The sequence below is a fragment of the Garra rufa genome, chromosome 10 (genome assembly GCF_049309525.1).
Source record: "Garra rufa chromosome 10, GarRuf1.0, whole genome shotgun sequence".
In the NCBI taxonomy this organism is placed as follows: Eukaryota; Metazoa; Chordata; class Actinopteri; order Cypriniformes; family Cyprinidae; genus Garra; species Garra rufa.
This window is the reverse complement of record NC_133370.1, coordinates 33,155,977-33,176,176: the sequence shown is the minus strand read 5'-3', so window position 1 is coordinate 33,176,176 and position 20,200 is coordinate 33,155,977. Positions and strand designations below refer to the sequence as shown.

At 36.0% G+C, this 20,200-nt stretch overlaps 2 protein-coding genes across 2 annotated transcripts; one reads left to right on the top strand and one right to left on the bottom strand.

The window, feature by feature from the left end:
- The first annotated feature begins 6,781 nt into the window (after positions 1-6,781).
- On the top strand, positions 6,782-15,021 carry elovl1a (ELOVL fatty acid elongase 1a). Its single transcript, XM_073848822.1, has 8 exons — positions 6,782-7,033; positions 8,602-8,693; positions 8,924-9,114; positions 10,774-10,854; positions 11,762-11,818; positions 11,957-12,062; positions 12,283-12,422; positions 14,215-15,021. Exons 2-8 carry the CDS (start codon positions 8,633-8,635, stop codon positions 14,524-14,526), a joined length of 948 nt encoding a protein of 315 aa, XP_073704923.1. The 5' UTR covers positions 6,782-7,033; positions 8,602-8,632; the 3' UTR covers positions 14,527-15,021.
- Positions 15,022-15,957: 936 nt separating this feature from the next.
- cdc20 (cell division cycle 20 homolog) lies at positions 15,958-19,956 on the bottom strand. Its single transcript, XM_073849741.1, has 11 exons — positions 19,833-19,956; positions 19,358-19,570; positions 19,127-19,271; positions 18,841-18,934; positions 18,581-18,706; positions 17,995-18,191; positions 17,740-17,834; positions 16,958-17,183; positions 16,742-16,867; positions 16,544-16,661; positions 15,958-16,456 (listed from the first exon to the last, which is right to left on the bottom strand). Exons 2-11 carry the CDS (start codon positions 19,546-19,548, stop codon positions 16,296-16,298), a joined length of 1,479 nt encoding a protein of 492 aa, XP_073705842.1. The 5' UTR covers positions 19,549-19,570; positions 19,833-19,956; the 3' UTR covers positions 15,958-16,295.
- Between the last annotated feature and the right edge of the window lie 244 nt (positions 19,957-20,200).

Sequence of the window (20,200 nt, the reverse complement as noted above, 5' to 3'; positions counted from 1 at the left end):
ATTAAGCATTGCTTGGTAAATGGTCAACAAAGTATTGATAGTTGTGTAAATATTATCGGACTTACAGTTTTGGTTGATTGTAATCCATTACCTACCTTTCTATCAAAGTTATCTAAGATGAACTTGTTCTGACACAGATTTTTGTCATATTTTGTTACCATTTTCTAAACTATAGCGAATAAACTGTGATAATGTGAGAAATGTTGAATGTGTCTGAATAAATTTGGGCTTGACTGTAAATGATATATTTCATTATAATATATTTTATACCTCATATACAATGTAGTACGACCTTTTCTCTCATCATTTACAAACAAATACAAAAAAGATATTTTTTAATCATACATTTGAAACTTAATTTGTATTTTTTTGTACTGTAGTACAGCGACGCCTACTGGTGGTCAATTACTACACAATGCAGGAATAGCAGTAGCACACGGATCCTATTAAGCTCATCAAAGTCATATGAGACGTACATTCCTTTCAATAACGCTACTTAAGAGCGTATAAGTCATGTTGTGTGTCTCTCAGCAGAAACTTCTCTTTATAGATGTCCTGTTACAAACTAAGTGACATTATAAATTCAAACAAACGACTCAAAACAGAATAGATACAAAAAACACAGACCTTCCGGACGTCCAGAGCGTTTCCTGCGTCATGACGCACGATTGATCAGGTGGGCATGTAGTTTATCTGTTGTAAACTTATTTGTGATTTATTCTGTAAGAGGACATTTGCGGCTTTACAATACTTTATTAGCAAAGCAGTACATTTTTTAAGGGTTGAATCTTTTGCCATGGAAGATGGCGTGCTGTGGTGACCTCTGAATGTACATATCTGTAACTCACGTTGCACTTACACAAAAAATGTTTTTTTCTTGTCCCTTTGTCTCTTAATTAATTTAAAACAATCGTTTTGTTTATTATGTTCACGTTAGCTTTTTCTAAGTTCATAATTAGTAGTCTTACAAAAAAAGTAAAAGGTAAAGGTAACAATTGACATTACCATATGACTTTTGGTGCACTATTATGTTGTTTTGTGTAGTTTATTGTATCACTTTGGGATTTGTGGCATTGCTAGCCTAATGTGTTTGAATTGGCTTTTAAGTGCCTAAAGAGTTGACAGAGGTGTAAAAGTGTGCTTTGTTTAGTCTTGCATTTTTAAGTAGTTGAGTGTTCAGTTGCTTCAGTGTCTATCAGATTCAACAAATGTTAGTATGTCTCTTTGTGGTGAAGAGTATGAAGAAATTGGCTGCCGAAACTGACAAGCATGATTAATTGTCATCCCTTCTGGAAAATCCAGCTTTGGCTGGTGCCTGTGTTCTGGAACATGGTTTCTGGCTGGTCTATGCAACGACCCTTGTCCCACAAACAGACTTGACCACTTAAAGATGCTGGTTTGTTGCCGCTCCAAGATGGTCTACCAACCTTCACTATAGTTGTTTGTCAGCATGTGTATTTGCTAAGGCCCAAACTTTTAAAGTAGTTAATGCATAGTATACTTTCAGCCTTCTCAAATATTAAGGGATTTGATTAAACATCTGGACTGCAAAAAAAAAAAAAAAAAAATGTGTTGGTTCTAGTGACAGAATTACATTTTTTATAAGTTGTTCTGAGAAGAAGGCATTCCCTGTGTCCTAATCGTGTGCCATCCGCCCTAAATAGCATCCGTGATGGAGTAGGTGACGTAATCGCTTTTGGACCTGCAGTATGACGTTGCATAAATGAGTTAGGTGTGGCTCGAGATGTGTGGCTTTCTAAGGTTGTAGTCGTCAGACAGTCGTTCATTATTCATTCATGGTGTTGTATTACTGAAGTTTCAATAGAGGGTTTGCACTTACGTCACAACTTGGCCAGTCACCCGGATGCATGGCCATACTGGCGATACTCAGATGTAAACAATAGCATGGACTGCACGGAAATGGAAAAAATGTGTGGAAGTTGCTAAATCATATAGAGAAGGACTTAGTATGCAGAAAAGGGCGCAATATTTTGACAAACTAAAGTTAATAGGTGGTAAAGATACCTAGGAGCAGTATTAATTAAGATACTAGCCTAATATTTCACCTACCTGACCGGAAACGATAAGAACAAACACAAATGTTGTCAAGATTCTTGCTCTGGAAATCCTGGTTCAGTTTGGCCAACCACAAACTCCTTTTGCATTCTTCTCCTTGATTGGTTATAAACTTTGGCAGTCTATAGTACTCCAATTATTTTTCCCGGTTAAGTACAGGCCAAAACATGACAATAATTGATCATTTTAAGCAGCAATAATCAGCAAAATATGTGAGTTTTGTTCGGTTTATTGGCATTGTTTATTTATATGACCGACTGACGACACGTCGTGAAAACACTATTGGTGATGTTTTTATATTTTGGTTGTGCTTTCATTGATAAATGCTGGCACTACAATCTGTGTTGTGTCATTTTTAACCAACAAGTGTCAAAAACTGATATACTGATACAAGATGTTAAAAGATTTTAGAAAAAGTGTTTCAAAATTGAGGCTGTGCAGTAGAATTTGTGAATTGCATGAGGGTTCTTAAGACAACAGTAATTTATTATGTATTATTTATTATGTTAGAATGGTCTCTGGGAGGATCATGTAAGAATGGCTGTTGAAAATTCAGGTTTGCCGTCATAGGATTAAATTACATTTTAAAATGTATTTAAATAGGAAACAGTCGTTTAAAATTGTAATAATTCAACATTCTAAAATATTACTGCAATTTATTATAATTCAAAATATTATTGTATTTACTGTATTTTTTGTTTTTTAGACATTTATGTCAGATATGCACACACAATAATAAAAAAAAATAACAATTAAAAAATTCTAAAAGTATTTAATAGAAGAGAATACTAAAATGTCCTAGTTAACCACCAACAACCTAAAACCACCAATCAAAAAAAAAAAGTTTTGATAGTGGGTATTCCCTCTCATTCAACAGACTTTTCTTCGTCTTTTATTGTTTGTTTGCCTGATCCAGCATCATTTCTTTTTAGAATCCGCTGATGTGTCTGTATTAGCATATGAATGTAGACCCTCAGCAGATCAGCACCCTTCTATTTTTGAAAGTCTCACCAGCAATTCATAGCAGTTATGGATAGCATCCATTCAGGTCTAGTCATCAGTCTAAGTCCCAAAAATGCGTCCATTTGAGCAAAATTCGAAATTACATTAATCCAGTTTTCAGTCACAAGGGCAGAAACGAGAAGCAAAGGTTTATTCAGTAGAGTAATGAGAGAAATGAGAGACAGCTGATGCTTTAAATTGAGTCACGTATGACTAATTTTGCTCTAATACTCTCGCAGGTCTCTAGCTGTTCAGTTTGACCTACAACTTAAAAAAAAAAAACATTAATTGCTGTGTTGATGTCTTTTCAAATAGTTGGTTTAGTTGTGTTGATAGGACTGTTCTTCTAAAACATGATTGGCTAACAGTCTAAAAAATGACCTATTTTGAGTATGTATAGAGTATTAATGATTTATCGATACATCTACTAGATAATTATCTAAACATTTAGTGACACCTAAGAGTTAAAGATATAACCATAACTGCTGTGATTCTGGTCTTAAAAACATAAATAGAACTGGGAATTGAAGGAAAAGGATGAGAAAGGTAATGAAGGTCAGCAGATAATAGCAAAACGTCATAGTCACGTTCATCTCGGTCAGTCAGGTGTTGGGTTGAAGTGCAGTAAAAGAAAGGTTTACATATGATCCTCAGGTGTGCGGTGTTCTGTAAAGAATAGAGTGATGATAACAGTAAGGAATGTAACACGAGGGAGCGTGACTAATAAAAATTACAAAAAAATCACACCTGGACAGGCCTATAACTTAAGGATTCTTCAGAATACTGTACACATATGCAGCTTTTATAAGCGTTTTATGAACTCTCAGAAGAAAAACACTACTGTTCATTAAGATTTTTTAATCAGCTAATACTTTTATTCAGCAAGGATGCATTAAATTGATCAAAAGTGACAGTAAACACATTCATTTTGTTAGAAAAGGTTTCTATTTCAAATGTATGCTGTTCTTCAGAATACCTGAAAAATTTATTCTGAAGGTTTCTTACGCAGCAATCATATTGAAGACTGGAGTAATGGCTGCTGAAAATTCAGGATTGCCATCACAGGACTATTACATTTTTAAAATATGTTAAAGTAGAAGGTTATTGCAAATTGTAATAGTAGTTCACAATTTTTTGATAGCTAATGCCTTCAACTCAAAACTCTGCCCATCTTCCACTCTTCCTTTCCTTGTCTATTTTAAAGACCCAATGAAATCAAAGTTGCAGTTTGTGGCTTTATGTCTATTAGCCTCAAAGCTAATAGCTTATCCTGTTCATAAAAAAGTGACAAATTTCACTTTTAGAAGAAATTTATGTTTAAAATTTAAAGACTGTAACAATATTCATGAAAGTATTAATGATTTACTGATTAATTCATTCATTCGTTCATTCATTCATTAATTTTTCTTTAATTAAATTCTCAAAGTCCCTCCCCCGGTACCACCTGCAGCTGACTAGCATGTAGCAAATCATGTTCATGGTTGTGATGTAACTAAACTCTATAGAGGGTTTGCTCTTACGTCACGATTTGGTCAGTTACCCTGATGGGCGGCCATATTGGATTGGATTGTACGATTAATGTACTACTGAATACGTTGTTCTGCTAATTTAAGTTGTCTAAACCACAGAAAAACCACGTGGAAGCTGCTAAATCATAAAGAAGAATGACTTGGTAAACAAAAAAAGGTGCACTGTTTTGACAAACTAAAGGTAATAGATGGTAAAAAAAGACATACAAGCAGTATTAATTAAGATATTAGCCTAATATTTCACCTACCTGACCGGAAATAAGAAGAAACACGAATGTTGTCAAGATTCTTGCCCTGGAAATCCTGGTTCAGTTTGACCAACCACAAATGCCTATTGCACTTTTTCCTTGATTTGTTATAACCTTTGACAGTCTATAGTACTCCAAATGCTTTTCCCGGTCCGACCCATTAGTACAGGCCAAAACATGACAGTAATTGACCATTTTCAGCAGCGATAATCAGCAAAATATCTGAGTTTTGTTCGCTTCAGTGGCATTGTTTATGCTCAGTGCCACCAATATGGCCGATTGATGATACTCTATTTGTTTTATTATTATTGGTAAAACTAGCTTATTGTACCTCAGTACCTCAGTATCCTTTAGACATGCACATGATTGCTATGACTAATAAAAATAAATATATATATATATATATATATATATATATATATATATATACTTGTATCCTGTTCAAACTAAGTATATATTATTATAATTATTGTTATTATTTTTAATTATTGTTTACTTTGATATAAAAGGGTGTACAAAGTTCAGGAAAGGTCTCTTTACATGCCCAGAGAGATGTGAAGGTATGTAAATGGATCTTTATCTCTACTGTCTTTTCTCATCTCTTGATCTGAAAATGTTCAGTGTCTGTCCCCAATCACAGGAAGTTCACAAAACTTATCATAACCATATCAGGACTTGTTGGTTATTTGTCATATTGGAAATTACCTGTTAACCCATAGAGGACTTTTGCTGTAGAACAGGGTATTTTAGTCTACCCAGGTATGAATATGAATGTAGACGTGAAATGTGATTGATTAAATTTTAGTGGGTGGTGTCACGGCACTCCGCGTGTCAGTTATCAAACTGCTTTTTGTGAGAAAATGGCTTGAGCACAGAGACTCCCCACTCATGTCAGGATTTTTGTCATTCTTCACCTCCTCCCGGACTGCTACAAGAGTGCGTCAGTTTGACGGATCCCACACCCTGTCCTCAACGTCTGAGGAACGGGTCAGACCAGTGCTACGGGAATCCAGTGAAACTGACTGGTAGTGTCCTTGTGTAGAACAAGTGCCACATGGTGTCTCAGAGTCGGAGGGCTTACTAATTTACACTTATAGACGTGTGATATGTCAGTCCTTGTCCTGTTATGGTTTAAAGTGCATTTAATTGTGATCTAAAAGTTGAAACATAGGCTTAAGCATTATACTTGACAGATGAAAGTTAAACAATTTATTTAATATATACTAGAAATCTTTTTCTTAGAAAAGAGTGACTACAATGTAAATTTGTCACATATAATGTGTGGTAAAAAAAACTTTTTTAGTGTTGTTATTGTTAATTAAAATGAGAAAAAAAATCAATTGTTTTGTCATTATTAGAAATTAAAAGCTGAATTGAAATGAAATGAAAACCTTGATTTAAAAATGTAATATTTGACTTAGGAATTAGGTTTCAGTTGAAGTACTAAAATGACTAAAATAAAAAAATGAAGCTAAACAGTAAAATAAAACTAATGCAAATTACAAAAACATGACAAATGACATTTTTTTCTTTTTATTGTTAATTGTATATATTATATTATCTTGTATCAGCATCATTAATGTTTTCTCCTATTTTTCCATTATTTCCAGTCTTTGCGTATTGGCGTAAGTCTCACTAGATAGGCCCATATTCGTAACCCAAGGGAAACAAAAGACTTTTCATTGTTGAACAGTCACTGCTCCATTCTCGCCTACTTCCAATGCATAATAAAAACCGAACCAGTATCAGAGCCAATCACCAAGCAGCCTCACTCTCAAGAGCCAGTGATTGAGTTCAGAGGGCGGTTCCTGTCCGATGAATGCAGGTTGCAATCCCGAAACCAGGAGGGTGTTGTCTCTTTAGAATGAGCTGCTGCTCAGGTTTATATTGGGCAGGGAGCGCGGCCTGTCACTGCCTTGGCAAAACTCCCACTGGAATACATACCTCCTTATTCTATCACTCAGTTCACTGGTGAAAACTGCTGTGGTTGAGGGCCACTGAAAGGAAGGATAAGGACACTGGGAAGAACCAAAGTTCAGAGACTGTTTCCACTGCTTCCCTGTGTCTCCCATTTATTTATTTGCCCCTGTGGGGCAGTGTTATTTTAGATATTTTTTTGTATATTTATTTATTTATTTTTGGCTGAACTGACTGACTGTATCAACAGAAAGACAACAGGTAAGCTCAAAACATATTATTTTAGAATATTTTTAATAAGCTGTGTTATGAATGGGAATCCCTATCTGTTTCCTCACAAACCATTTGTTGGACTAGTTTGTCTGATAACTGATGACTGACTGGAAATGTGATGAGGCACTAGATCAGTTCAGCTTAGGCCAAATCTGTCAGGATTTAGTTTTTTTGTGTCCCTTCTGTTTATGATTCTTTATTTCTTTGTGGATTGACTGTGATTTATTTTTATATTGGCATTAGCAGTTCCTGCCTAGTGAGTTAATCTGATTCTATGACAGGATAAATATCTACGTTTCTCCACCGCACCAGTTTGACTGGCTCTGCACTATTAGTCATTCATTGGAGACCAGGTAGTACAAATGACATCAAGCTTCATTATTACCACGTGAATGAGTTTAACGTGTCTTGTTCGATTGTCTTTTAGAGTTTTTAGACATCAGAGCTCACACCATGTTGAAGAGTTTCAAAAACACTTCTGTGAGCCTGACTTTCTGAGAACAGTAAGAGTTGTCTCATATGTTTTCACAACAATTGTGTGTCTCTTTTTGTGCCTTGGTGATTCTGATAAAACAGGTGGTGATGCATTAGATGTGTAGGCAGATATGCAGTGAAGGGTCTGTTTAGTGTGCTTGGTCATTATAGTCCATTGTTTTCCTGCCGAACATCAACCCACATACATACAGCTGTATAGAATGACATTAAGCCTTTATAGTCCAGTTCTGTTTGCCCAGTCGGATCCAATGAGTGTTTTGAGCAGTACACACTCTTAAAAATAAAGGTTCTTTACTGGCATCTATGGTTCCATGACAAGCCTTAAAACTTTCCACTGCAAAATGTTCCTTTATTAAAGAAAAAAGGGTTTTTAGATGTATAAAATGTTCTTCACCTTCAGAAAAAAATGGCTATTTTAAGAACTGATTACTGAGAAGTTCTTTGGGGAACCCAAAATGAGCGTTGCTGTGAAAACCCTCTTTATTTTTGTAGTGTAGGTGGTGATGAATGGTCTGCTAATGAGCAACTGTTTCTGAAATCCAGCAGTGTCCTGTATCATATAGTTTTGCACAAGCGCTTACTATTAAATACTTGTATTAAATACTTGTGTAGCCATTAAAAATGAGCTAATGAAGGCAAAATGGTTACTAGTTATAGGACCATTCTCTCTTATACATCTCTATCAATATTTAGGTTAGGATTTGTGAATAACAAACCATCATGTGCTAACCACACTCCAAAAAAAGTGATACAAAAACTGTCACTGGACCAGTATCCTTTCGAAAGATAGAATTTTGTACTTTTTTTTTTTACCACTCTAATGGGTACCACCCAAGTGACAGCTTTTGTACTTTTTTCTGAGAGTGTAATAGCAATAGTTCAGCTTTGGTAACATCATGTACCACTCAGGTTCACTCGGCCAGCTGCTTCCTGTTTGCTTTTGCTGGGCTGTCATTGTTGACTCTGACTCTTCTTTCTTTGATAACGCCTGTCCAGCCTTTACTAGCTGGATTGTTATAGTCTGCTCATCTTCTTCTAACACATTTATTTATGTCCTCCAGTTTATTGGTTGTCTGAAGAAATAAAGACAAGATGTTTCAAGAGGTGCTTTCAAACATCTGGACGTTCTACGACTACCTTTTGAAAAGAATTGGTAAGAGTTTATTGCATCATGCTTTTTTTAGATGAACAAAATCCATTAATATTACTGGTGTTTAATGTGTTGTGCACATACAAATATTAAAGCTTTAAGATTTATTGTAACTTCTTTCATTTGGTGTATACAGAATACGGTTTTGTCACTGGTAATGAAAAATGTACTGTAGGAGGATATAATACAGGCTTGTTTGATGTGGCTAATGTGTTGCTGTGTAATTTGCACAGATGCCAGAGTACGGGATTATCCACTGATGCAGGGTCCTATTCTTATGACGGTCATCTTGGTGGGTTACGTGGTCTGCGTTTTATATGTGGGACCACGATTCATGGCCAATCGGAAACCTTTCCGCCTCAACACAGCTATGATTGTCTATAATTTCTCAATGGTGGCCTTCAACGCCTACATTGTTTATGAGGTAGGATGCTCTTTCATTTATTTAAATGTGTGTTTGGGAGAGTAATTTAAGGTAGTGCACCTTATAACTTTACAAGAACTGATGTACAGTTGAAGTCAGAAGTGTAAGTACACCTTGCAGAATCTGCAAAATGTTAATTATTTTACTGAGATAAGAGGGATCTTACAAAATGCATGTTATTTTTTATTTAGTACTGCCCTGAATAAGATATTTCACATAAAATATATTTACATATAGTCCACAAGAGAAAATAATAGCTGAATTATATAAAAATGTTTAGTGATAGTTATTGATGAGTCCCTTGTTTGTCCTGAACAGTTAAACTGCCCACTGTTCTTCAGAAAAGTCTATCAAGTCCCACAAATTCAGTTGTTTTTCAGCATGTTTGTGTATTTGAACCCTTTTCAACAATGACTGTGTGATTATAAGATCCATCTTTTCACACTGAGGACAACTGAGGGACTCCTATTACAGAAGGATCAAATGCTCACTGATGCTCCAGAAGGAAACACAGTGCATTAAGAGCTGGGGGCTGAAAACTTTTTTCTCAGGGTAAATTTAACATATTTTGTCCTCTGGGAAACATATAAGTATCTTCTGTAGTTTCTGAAGGGCAGTACTAAATGAAAAAATATATATTGTATTAAATTACATTTAGCCAAAATAAGAAAAAATGCACACATCTTCATTCTGTTCAAAAGTTTACAACCCTTGCTCTTAATGCATTTATGTTTTTCCTTCTGAAGCATCAGTGAGTGTTTGAACCTTCTGTAATAGTTGCATATGAGTCCCTCAGTGTGAAAAGATGGATTTCAAAATTATAGTCATTATTGGAAAGGGTTCGAATACACAAAAATGCTGAAAAGCCCTAGAATTTGTGGTACCTGAAGGATTTTTTCTGAAAAAAAAAACAAAAAAACAGTGTGCCGTTTAACTGTTCAGGACAAAAGGGGACAAAAGGGACTCATGAACAACTATCACTAAAAAAACAGCTGTGGATCATTGATGTAACATCACAGTATTAAGAATCAAGTGCATGTAAACTTTTGAACGGGGACTTTTTTATCAATTCAACTATTATTTTCTCTTGTGGACTATATGGAAACGTCTTTTATGCGACATTATATTCAAGTCAGTACTAAATAAAGAAATAGCATGCATTTTGTATGATCCCTCTTACTTTGGTAAAATACTTAACATTTTGCCGATTCTGCAAGGTGTATGTAAACTTTTGACTTCAACTGTAAGTAGGGAGAACCACTAAAGGATTAAAGATAACAGTTCACTGAAAAAAATTTATTTATTCACCCTCATTCATTACAGACCCCTATAATAGCAATTCTTCTGTAGATCACAGAAGCAGATGTTTAGCAGAATCTTCACATTGCTCTCTTCCATATAATGAAAGTGAATGGTGACAATACTTTATGGTGGGTTTTGTCATTTTTGAAGTTTGGCAGCTTATGGTCACCATTTACTGTACTTTTATTATATGAAGATGATCAGTGTGAATATTCTGATAAACATCTTTTGTATTTTACAGAAGTAAGTCAGTCAGAGGTTTAAAATGACATTAGGGTGAGTAAATTATGGTACTTTCAAAAAACCATGTTGCCGTATTGTTGTACTAATGTGTCATTTTTGATCTGCCTGATGCAGTTCCTGATGTCTGGCTGGGGAACAACGTACTCTTGGAGATGTGACCTCTGTGACCCCTCCAGTAGTCCTGAAGCTCTCAGAGTAAGTTTATTTCATGTTCTTCTGTGGACCTCATGTGATCATGTGACACTGAGGACTGGAGTAATGGCTGCTGAAAATTGAGCTTTGCAATCACAGAAATAAATAATGTTTTAAAATACATTAAAATAGAAAACGGATATTTTAGATGGTAAGAATATTTCACAGTATGACTGGTAAATGCCGTTTTAGTGAGCATAAGAGCAGTGTTGCCAGGTCCATGGTTTTCCCACGGAATTGAGATACTTTAACACTGTTGCTGCGGGTTGTTTTTCATGTCTGCGGGTTGAAGCGACCCTAGTAATGTCCCATGAAATGCAATATGTACCAGGGGAACCCACCAAAAAACTGTTGCCACCAAAATGTATTTTACCCCCCAAAATGCGATTGTACTAGTTTTAGGCTAGTTTTGAGTAGCAACGATGCAAAATTGCTTTTCTTACTTTCCAGCCAAAATATCTAAGCATTCTTAAATCAAGAAGGATTTTCTAGACAGGTAAAAATTATTGCTTTGTTTTCAGAAAAAAACTAGTCAAAATTAAGTGTATTTTTGCTCAAAACAAGCAAAATAATCTGCCAACAGGGTAAGATAAGTAATCTTGTTTTCTGTTTGAAATCTTGGTTTCTGTTCTAAGCAAAAACTCACTTAATTTTGACTTGTTTTTTCTGAAAACAAGAAAATAATTTTTACTTAGAAAATCCTTCGTGATTAAAGAATTTTTGGATATTTTGGCTGGAAGCAAGACAAAAAAAATCTAATTAAGAAAAGCAGTGAATTGGCTGGGTTTTGTTGTGAAAACATGGCAACCCTGCATATTAGACATATTTCTAAAACATTTAAAAATGTTACTGACCCTAAACGTTTGAACAATAGTTTATATTGTGATTGTGTTTCTCTTTGTATCCTAAGATGGTTCGGGCAGCGTGGATGTTCTATTTTTCCAAATATATTGAACTTCTAGATACGGTAAGACTAATTTGTTCTTAGTCTGGTGATAGGAAAACAATAATGTGCATTTTGAAAGTGCATAGATATCATAGGCTTCCTTATTAACTACATGATGGTTTATTACCTGCATTAACAAGAACTGTGTCTGTGATCCAGATGTTTTTTGTGTTGAGAAAGAAGCACAGTCAAGTGACATTCCTGCACATCTTTCATCATTCTGTCTTGCCCTGGACCTGGTGGTGGGGCATCACTCTTACTCCTGGTGAGTCTGTCAATGCTGAAGCCACTGGTTTCAGTAGTAACTGGTTTTACTTCAAGACCCAGATTGTACATTAGCCTTGAAGTGGTGACCCAAAGCTTGTGAAATGTATTTGTTCTTATAAAGGATTTTTAGGTTAATAAATAAGGTTAATGTGTTTACTAGTGTAACAATGTCCAGTTTCATTTGCTCACTTAATTTATTCTCATGTTCAAATTGACAGCGGGTGGCATGGGTTCTTTTCATGCTATGGTGAACGCGTGTGTCCATGTCATCATGTACACCTACTACGGCCTGGCTGCTGCGGGGCCACGCTTCCAGAAATATCTGTGGTGGAAAAAGTACATGACTGCTATCCAGCTGGTTAGTGTTTATTATCTCATTTCAATACTAAAGCATGTGTGATTAAACAAATACTTTACCCAAAAATGTAAATTAGCTAAAAACTGACTCTAAGGCCATTCAAATGTAGATGAGTTTGTTTCTTCATCGTTTTTTTCTTCAAATTCAGCAATACATCACTTGCTCGCCAATGTATTCCTTGCGGTTAAAGGGATAGTTCACCCAAAAAAGTCAATTCTGTTATCAATTACTCACCTTCATGTTGATCCAAAGCTGTAAGGCCTCTGTTCATCTTTGGAACACAAATTAAGATATTTTTGATGAAATCCGAGAGCTCTCTGTCCCTGCGTAGACAGCAAGGGTGCTACCACATTCAAGGTCCAGAAGAGTATTAAGAACATCGACAAAATAGTCCATGTGACATCAGTGGTTTAACTGTAATTTTATGAAGGAGAGCTCTCTGATTTCATCAAAAATATTTAATTTCTACTTCAAAGGCGAACAAAGGTCTTACGGCTTTGGAACAAAATGAGGGTAATTAATGACAATTTTCATTTTTGGGTGAACTAGCTATCCCTTTGATTTGGTGTCGTCAGACTGAGAGTTTAAACAGCTGATAAAACCATCAAATCTATCATTAACATCAAACTATTGCTTTTGCCTTAATTATGACTCCTCTTCTCCATAATATTGCCTTTCTTCAATGAAAATGTCATCTTGTCTGAATAAGGCGAGAAATATGCACATATCAAGCATCATTTAAAGACATTTCTAAACAAATGTGGTGGTGGATTTCGATGTGAGAGTATAAAATGGTGGAGAATGCGTGATTATGGATTAACTAGTTTAAGTTTGGAAGGTTTTATTGATGGATTTGTTTATTACAAACAAGTAGCTTATTGCTTCACAAAACACTTATTCACTAACTGGGGTCATTTGGATTATTTGTGAATTATTGTGATATTTTTATCAGCTGTTATCAAGTCTTACTCTGACAGCACTCTAAGAGAAACCATTGGTGAGCAAGTAATATAATGCTAAATTTCTCCAAATCTGTTCTGAAGAAGAAACAAACTCATCTACAGTTGAGGTCAAAAGTTTACATACACCTTGCAGAATCCACGAAATGTGTATTATTTTGCTAAAATAAGAGGGATCATATAAAATGCATGTTATTTTTTATTTAGTACTGACCTGAATAAGATATTTCACATAAAAGACATTTACATACAGTCTACAAGAGAAAATAATGGTTGAATTTATAAAAATGACCCTGTTGAAAAGTTTACATACACTTATGTTGTTAACAGAATAATCCACAGCTGTTTTTTTTTGTTTGTTTGTTTAGTGATAGTTGTTTATGAGTTCCTTGTTTGTCCTGAACAGTTAAACTGGCTGCTGTTCTTCAAAAAAATCCTTCAGGTCCCACAAATTCTTTGGTTTTTCAGCGTTTTTGTGTATTTGAACCTTTTCCATAAATGACTGTATGATTTTGAGGTTCATCTTTTCACTCTGAGGACAACTGAGGGACTCATGCAACTATTACAGAAGGTTCAAATGCTCACTGATGCTCCAGAAGAAAAAATAATGCATTAAGAGCCAGGGGTGTAAAATTTTGAACAGAATGAAGATGTGTACATTTTTGTGTGATCCCTCTTAGTTTGGTAAAATAATTAACATTTTGCAGATTCTGCAAGGTGTATGTAAACTTTTGACATCAACTGTACAATCAAGTGCAATTATAATTAATACTTCAAAGTTATTTTTTTTTGTTTCTCTCTAAAACTTCTTTTCTGTTGTATATTTTCCACAGATTCAGTTTGTGCTGGTGACTGTCCACATCTCTCAGTATTACTTCATGGAAAAGTGTGAATACCAAGTTCCCATCTTCATTCATCTCATCTTGATCTACGGCACCTTTTTCTTCATCCTCTTCTCCAACTTCTGGATCCAGGCCTACATAAAGGGAAAGCGACTACCTGTGTCCACTGAGGACAAACCCAAACAGAATGGCATTACCACTGTGATTGAGCCAGTAGTAGTGGCCAATGGCAAACACTTGGAAAATGGCACTGTGCACTACACTAATGGATTTGCTCAAAATGGGAAAGTGAAGGAGGTCTAAATGGGCCAATCAAAAGACATCGTTAGATTTTTTTTGGTCAAATTAGGTTTTTTTATGATTCCATGGGAGATGAAACGGCACATTGGATCTGGCGGTGGGTCTCCCTATCTTTGTATTTATGGATGTTGGAGGCTGGGGAGCACTATGCATGAAGAGAATTCGTCCACTGAAGTCGGCTTCATTGACGTCGCTCTGAAACCTGACAGAATGTCTGTGGTTCAATCCGCTTGAACTAGGCTTTTTTTCCTGGCATATGAGTCTCCCAGTTGTTTGCACACTGTACAGTTTTCACAGACCTAACTCACACTTGACTGTAAATAAATATTTTCTCACAGTATATTGGAAATGTATGAGTTGTCCATTTTTTTTTTTAGAGTGTTCGTAATTTATCAAGTTAATAAATGCTTTTTTTTTATAATAAATTGTATTTTTGGCTTTATACTCTTTTGTAAAGTCGATTTTTTTCAAAAATTAAACTAAACATTGTTTACATTATCTGCACTTCTCAGTACACTTTCAAACATGCTAATGTCCAGTATGTCTTGAAAGAGCTTCAGCTTGCTTACTTCCTTCTTCTTCATCCAGAATTTACAGCATTTAGACTTGGGGTTAGTTGCCGCAAAAATGAAAATTCTGTCATTTATTACTCAACCTCATGTCGTTCCAAACCCGTAAGACCTTAGTTAGTCTTCAGAAGACAAAGTAGTCTTACAGCTTCATAAAATTACGGTTGAGCCACTGATGTCACATGGACTATTTTGCCAATGCTCTTGGTACCTTTCTGGACCTTGAACATGATAGGACCTTTGTTGTCTATGGAGGGTCAGAAAGCTCTCGGATTTCATGAAAAATATCTTAATTTGTCTGAAGACAAACAAAAATATTGAGTTTGGAACGACATAAGGTTGAGTAATTTATGAGAGAACCACCCCTTTAAGACATGAGCAGCCCCAAATGTTTAAATGTTTTTTTTTTTTTGCATACTCTTAAATGTCTATAGTTTCTTTTTTTAATACTACACTCATCCCTAGCCATTTTTCTTGTTAGTTCTCATATCAGTGTACTCACAAGAACACTCTTTCTGATTCATAAAGAGTTAGTTTAGAAAAACTTAAATCTCAAGTGTATCTTCAGGCAATACATGAACCGCTCAACATTAAAATCACTTTTATCTATGATTTTAAGTTTATCAAAAATGACACCTAGAGGGTTTTAGCGGTTTTTATTCAACCATTCTGCCAACATGGCAATATATAAGTCGACTTGAAAGTTTTAAAACCATACATAAGATTAAACTTGGCATTAGAACACAGCATTTAAGCAGCTACACAGCAAATACAAGAAACATGTCAAAAGGTAAGCAAATACTTCCTTACAAAACTTTATTAGAAAATTTACATTTCAGTACATAATTTAATGATCACTTTTAAGGTTAAATATGCAAAAAAAAAAGAGAAAAAAAAAAAAAAAGTTCTTAAATGGTTTAGCTTTCAGGGAAGGTGGCCTTCTAGGAATCCCATTTACCAGCCATGCTCATTCTTCCTTTTTTTAATAACCATTGTGTCTCTGAAGACACAATAAGGGAGTGCCTAAGAAAACTTAGTGTAGAGCTTGACTAACAGCATGTAGCAGCCCTCATTGTCTGTGAATGGAATTGCCCAGCCCTTTGAAAGCCAAACAATAAAACCAGTGGGAGTTTCTTAGGAAACTGCTTTAGCTCCTCAAATCTTCCAACTTTTGACAGATGCATTAAAATGACCATTTCATTATTATCGAATATGTTGTTGAATGATGCTGCTGGTAGACTTGGGCTTCTTGACGGCATCCTTTTCAAAACTCTTATAAAGTCGAATAGTTTCATCAGCAGCAACGGAAGCAACAGTCGAACCATCTGGACTGATCGCCAAGTTGAGGACCCTGTCTTCGTGTCCTGAGACAGATGATTAGGAAAATAATTACTTTAAATTTATGAAAGGGTGATCACATAAATTACTTTGAGGTACAATCTGAAACTTGCCTTCAAGTTCTGCAACTTTAGTGAGCGATGGGTATTTCCAGATGACAACCTTGTCATGAGAAAAACCGTGACCAGACACCAACTCTTTGTAATTTGGCGCAAAAACAAGAGATGACACCTGAAAAGAAACAAATTTGGTCGTCAAATCTCTGACGTTACATGTACTACAACATGCAAGCAGACAGTGAGTGAGCCTACCTGTGAACAAGTATCAAAGGCACTGACACAAGAGCCGTTGTTGGCATTCCAGATGCGAATGTGACGGTCACTGGTGCCCCCTCCCGACGCAAGGATGCTAGGCTGCCAAGGGCACCATGCCAAAGCCTTAAGCATGCAAGAAAAAGCACAAGGAGTTAAACCTCAAGAGGAAGACCAACAGTAGAATAAAGACATCTTCATAAATTCAAAAATCACCTTGACCGCTCCCTGGTGTTCACTTAGTGCATGGATGGCTTGATTCTCCGAGCCACTTGTCATTGGCCAAATGTACACCATGTTGTCATTACCACCACTAGCTAAATATTTCCCATCTGGGGACCAGGTAAGGCCACAGACTTCCTGAGTGTGTCCACCAAAGGTGAAAATGTGGTGGTCTGCTACCCGAACATCATGCTGATGAATTAAACCAGATCTGGATCCACTAAGGAGAACAAAGGGAGTTAAAGAGTTAGTTCAACCAAAAATAAGCTCTGTGAGTAATTACTCACCCTCATGTTGTTCCAAACCCTTAGGTTCTTAGTTTATCTTCAGAACACAAATTAAGAGATTCGATAAAATCTGAGAGCTTTCTGACCATGCAGACAGCAAGGGTCTTACCACAGTCAAGGGACAGAAATGTAGTAATGACGTTGATAAAAATGGTATGACTGTTAACACCAGAGTTTGTTTGGAAGCAGACAGATACCCATCTTTTAGCAGTCTTGGTCCATGCCGGGGTTTGGATGGCAGAGTTCACATTTACTCAAATGAACCAGACTTACAAAGCAGTCACACCACACAGTTCATTTTAATCAAACCAAACATGACAAGTGTGAACACACCCTAAATGTGTTCCAAAGACAAACATGGGTCTTACAGGTTTGGAACAGCATGAGGGTGAGTAATGGCAATTTCACTTTGGGGAGAATTAACCCTTTAAACACTATTTAAAAAAAAAAAAAAAAAGTCTGCAGAGTACAAGGATGTGCTGGTCTTACCTAGACAAAACGTGATCATTCCAACTCAAGCAACCAACCCTTGCCGAATGGCCATCCATGCTGCGGAGACGCTTTTGGTACTGAACATCCCATAACTGCAAGAGAATGACAATGAATTACAAAGTCATGCAACTTCAGGTGACGATAAAAGGCTTTGAATATTGTCTTGGACAAATGGGAAGTCTTTGTCAAAGAGAGAAAACCATAGAGCAAGTAATATACCACACCGCAGTATGAGAAAAAGTAACCAATTACCTCAACTTTGCAATCACTCGTCCCAACAGCCAAGAAATTGCCATCTTTGCTCCAAGAGACTGAGCAGATGTACTCATTATCATCCTCCATTTTCTTCAACAAAACAATGCCTCCGGCAGCAGCATCCCACAAATACACATGGTTGGCAAGGCCAACTGCCAAAATGTTCTGCCTTCCCCAATCCATCAGGTTCAGATCTGAACAAATTTACATGTTAGCCTCATGTGTACATGAAGTAAAGATCATGTTCCATGAAGATATTTTGGAAATTTCCTACCATAAATAACGAAACTTAATTTTTGATTAGTAATATGCATTGCCAAGAACTTCATTTGGGCAACTTTCAAGGTGATTGTCTTTTTTTTTTTTTGGACCCTCAGATTTCAGAATTTCAAATGTCATCTCAGCCAAATATTGGAAAGCTTGAATGTATAATTCTCAGTTTCCAAAAAAAAAAAAAAAAAAATAATAAATATATATATATATATATATATATATATATATATATATATATATATGACTAGTTTTGTGGTCCAGGGTCACATAAATCGTCATACAATGTGGTTTTCATGAAAAATGAACTCACAGAAGTCATTTTTGATATCAGGGGCATCTAGAATCCGCTCTGGAACTGAGGAAATGTATCGGCTCTTCTTGATAGAGGCTGGTGTGGCCACCTGGCTGTAGAGAACCTTTAAATTATTCTGATAACCTGTGAGAGATAGTGTTGGTTAAAACAATAGACCCATTTTGCAAAAAGACTCCACCTGGCAAAATGAAATGCATGCTATCAAAAAGCCAAAAACAAGTTTTTAAATTAACTTAAAAATAATAATAAAAAAATACCTTCAGGGGCATTCAGTGGTTTTCCTCCTAAGTGCAAGATCTTTGCTTCTTCGATGTCATATCCATTTAGTGTCATAGACCAAGCTTTCTGATTCTGAGGACATTAATTATTAAGTCAGAAACATCTAGAAGCTGACATGGATTGATATGGAGATCAACAAATTTCAAATTTTAACAATTATTCTAAAATCGTACTGCAATTAAGTTACTAAATATACAACTAGATATTATATACAAAAAAAACAAAACTTTATTTAAAAAAAATAAATAAAAGAAAAAGACTTACTGCTGAAGAGGATGCGGTTTCTTCTACTGGCTCGTTCTCTTTGGAAATAAGAAAACTTGCTACATCCAACTGTTTGCTATTCCTTTGAGGTATGAATCGATCTCCTCCTGCCTTAGAGGGGTGCTTTGGGTCTTGCCATTCTTTCCTGTTTGGAAACATTGTATATGTAACAGTAACAGACACACTCCAAATCTACAGTGAGCAGGAGCTGGAGTCCCATGTGACTCGTACCTGGTGTTTTTACTGGGGGTTTTGGAAAGGCTCACTGATCTGTTGACACTCTTGTTCGGTGTGAGGGAACTTGTGTTGGAGGAATTGGATGTGCTGGCTTTCCTCTGCCACCTCGCCATCGGGGCGTTTGTGATGGGCATGTCCAGACGAAGGACGTTATGGATGTCATTCTCAAACCCAAAATGGGACATGACTACAGCAGATACGATCACTCTGTAAAAGAAAATGGACAAATACAACGAAGTTGCAGAGTATGGCGACATAGAACACGTGAAGTACGATGAAGTGTGTTATCTGACGTTAAAAATATATAACAATGAGTTAATAAACATATGCTGCATACTTTCTAGTAGCTTTAAACATAGAAAAGTATAAATACATATGTGAACAGCAACCAATACAACGTAGATTAACATTACCGCAGCTGATTATAACTATTTTGAAAAAACTAAACATATTTTATATTTAAACTTACCACAAATCCAACAAATTCGTTCCTCGAAGCACAAATAAAGTGTCACCAAAAATTAAGCGCTCTTTTTTTTTTGCACACAAGTTTCGTGAATATTCCGTCTTTCCACAAGCAGAGTCAACTATCGTCTGAGTAGGTAAAGATAGTTAACGGACGGACGCCAGTTTAAATGTCTGAAACGCCAGCCGTGATTGGTGGATTCAAAAAACTAAGTTTTCGCTGTCACCAAGGCACCCAGGCAGAATGCTGCTCGCTAATTGGTGGATCGCTTCATAGAGCACTTCCTGGCAGTATTACACATTAAGAGTCCTTGTTAGGCTCTTTTCTGTCTATGTTGTTAATCCGATTTATTACTCTTTGGGCTGTTGATA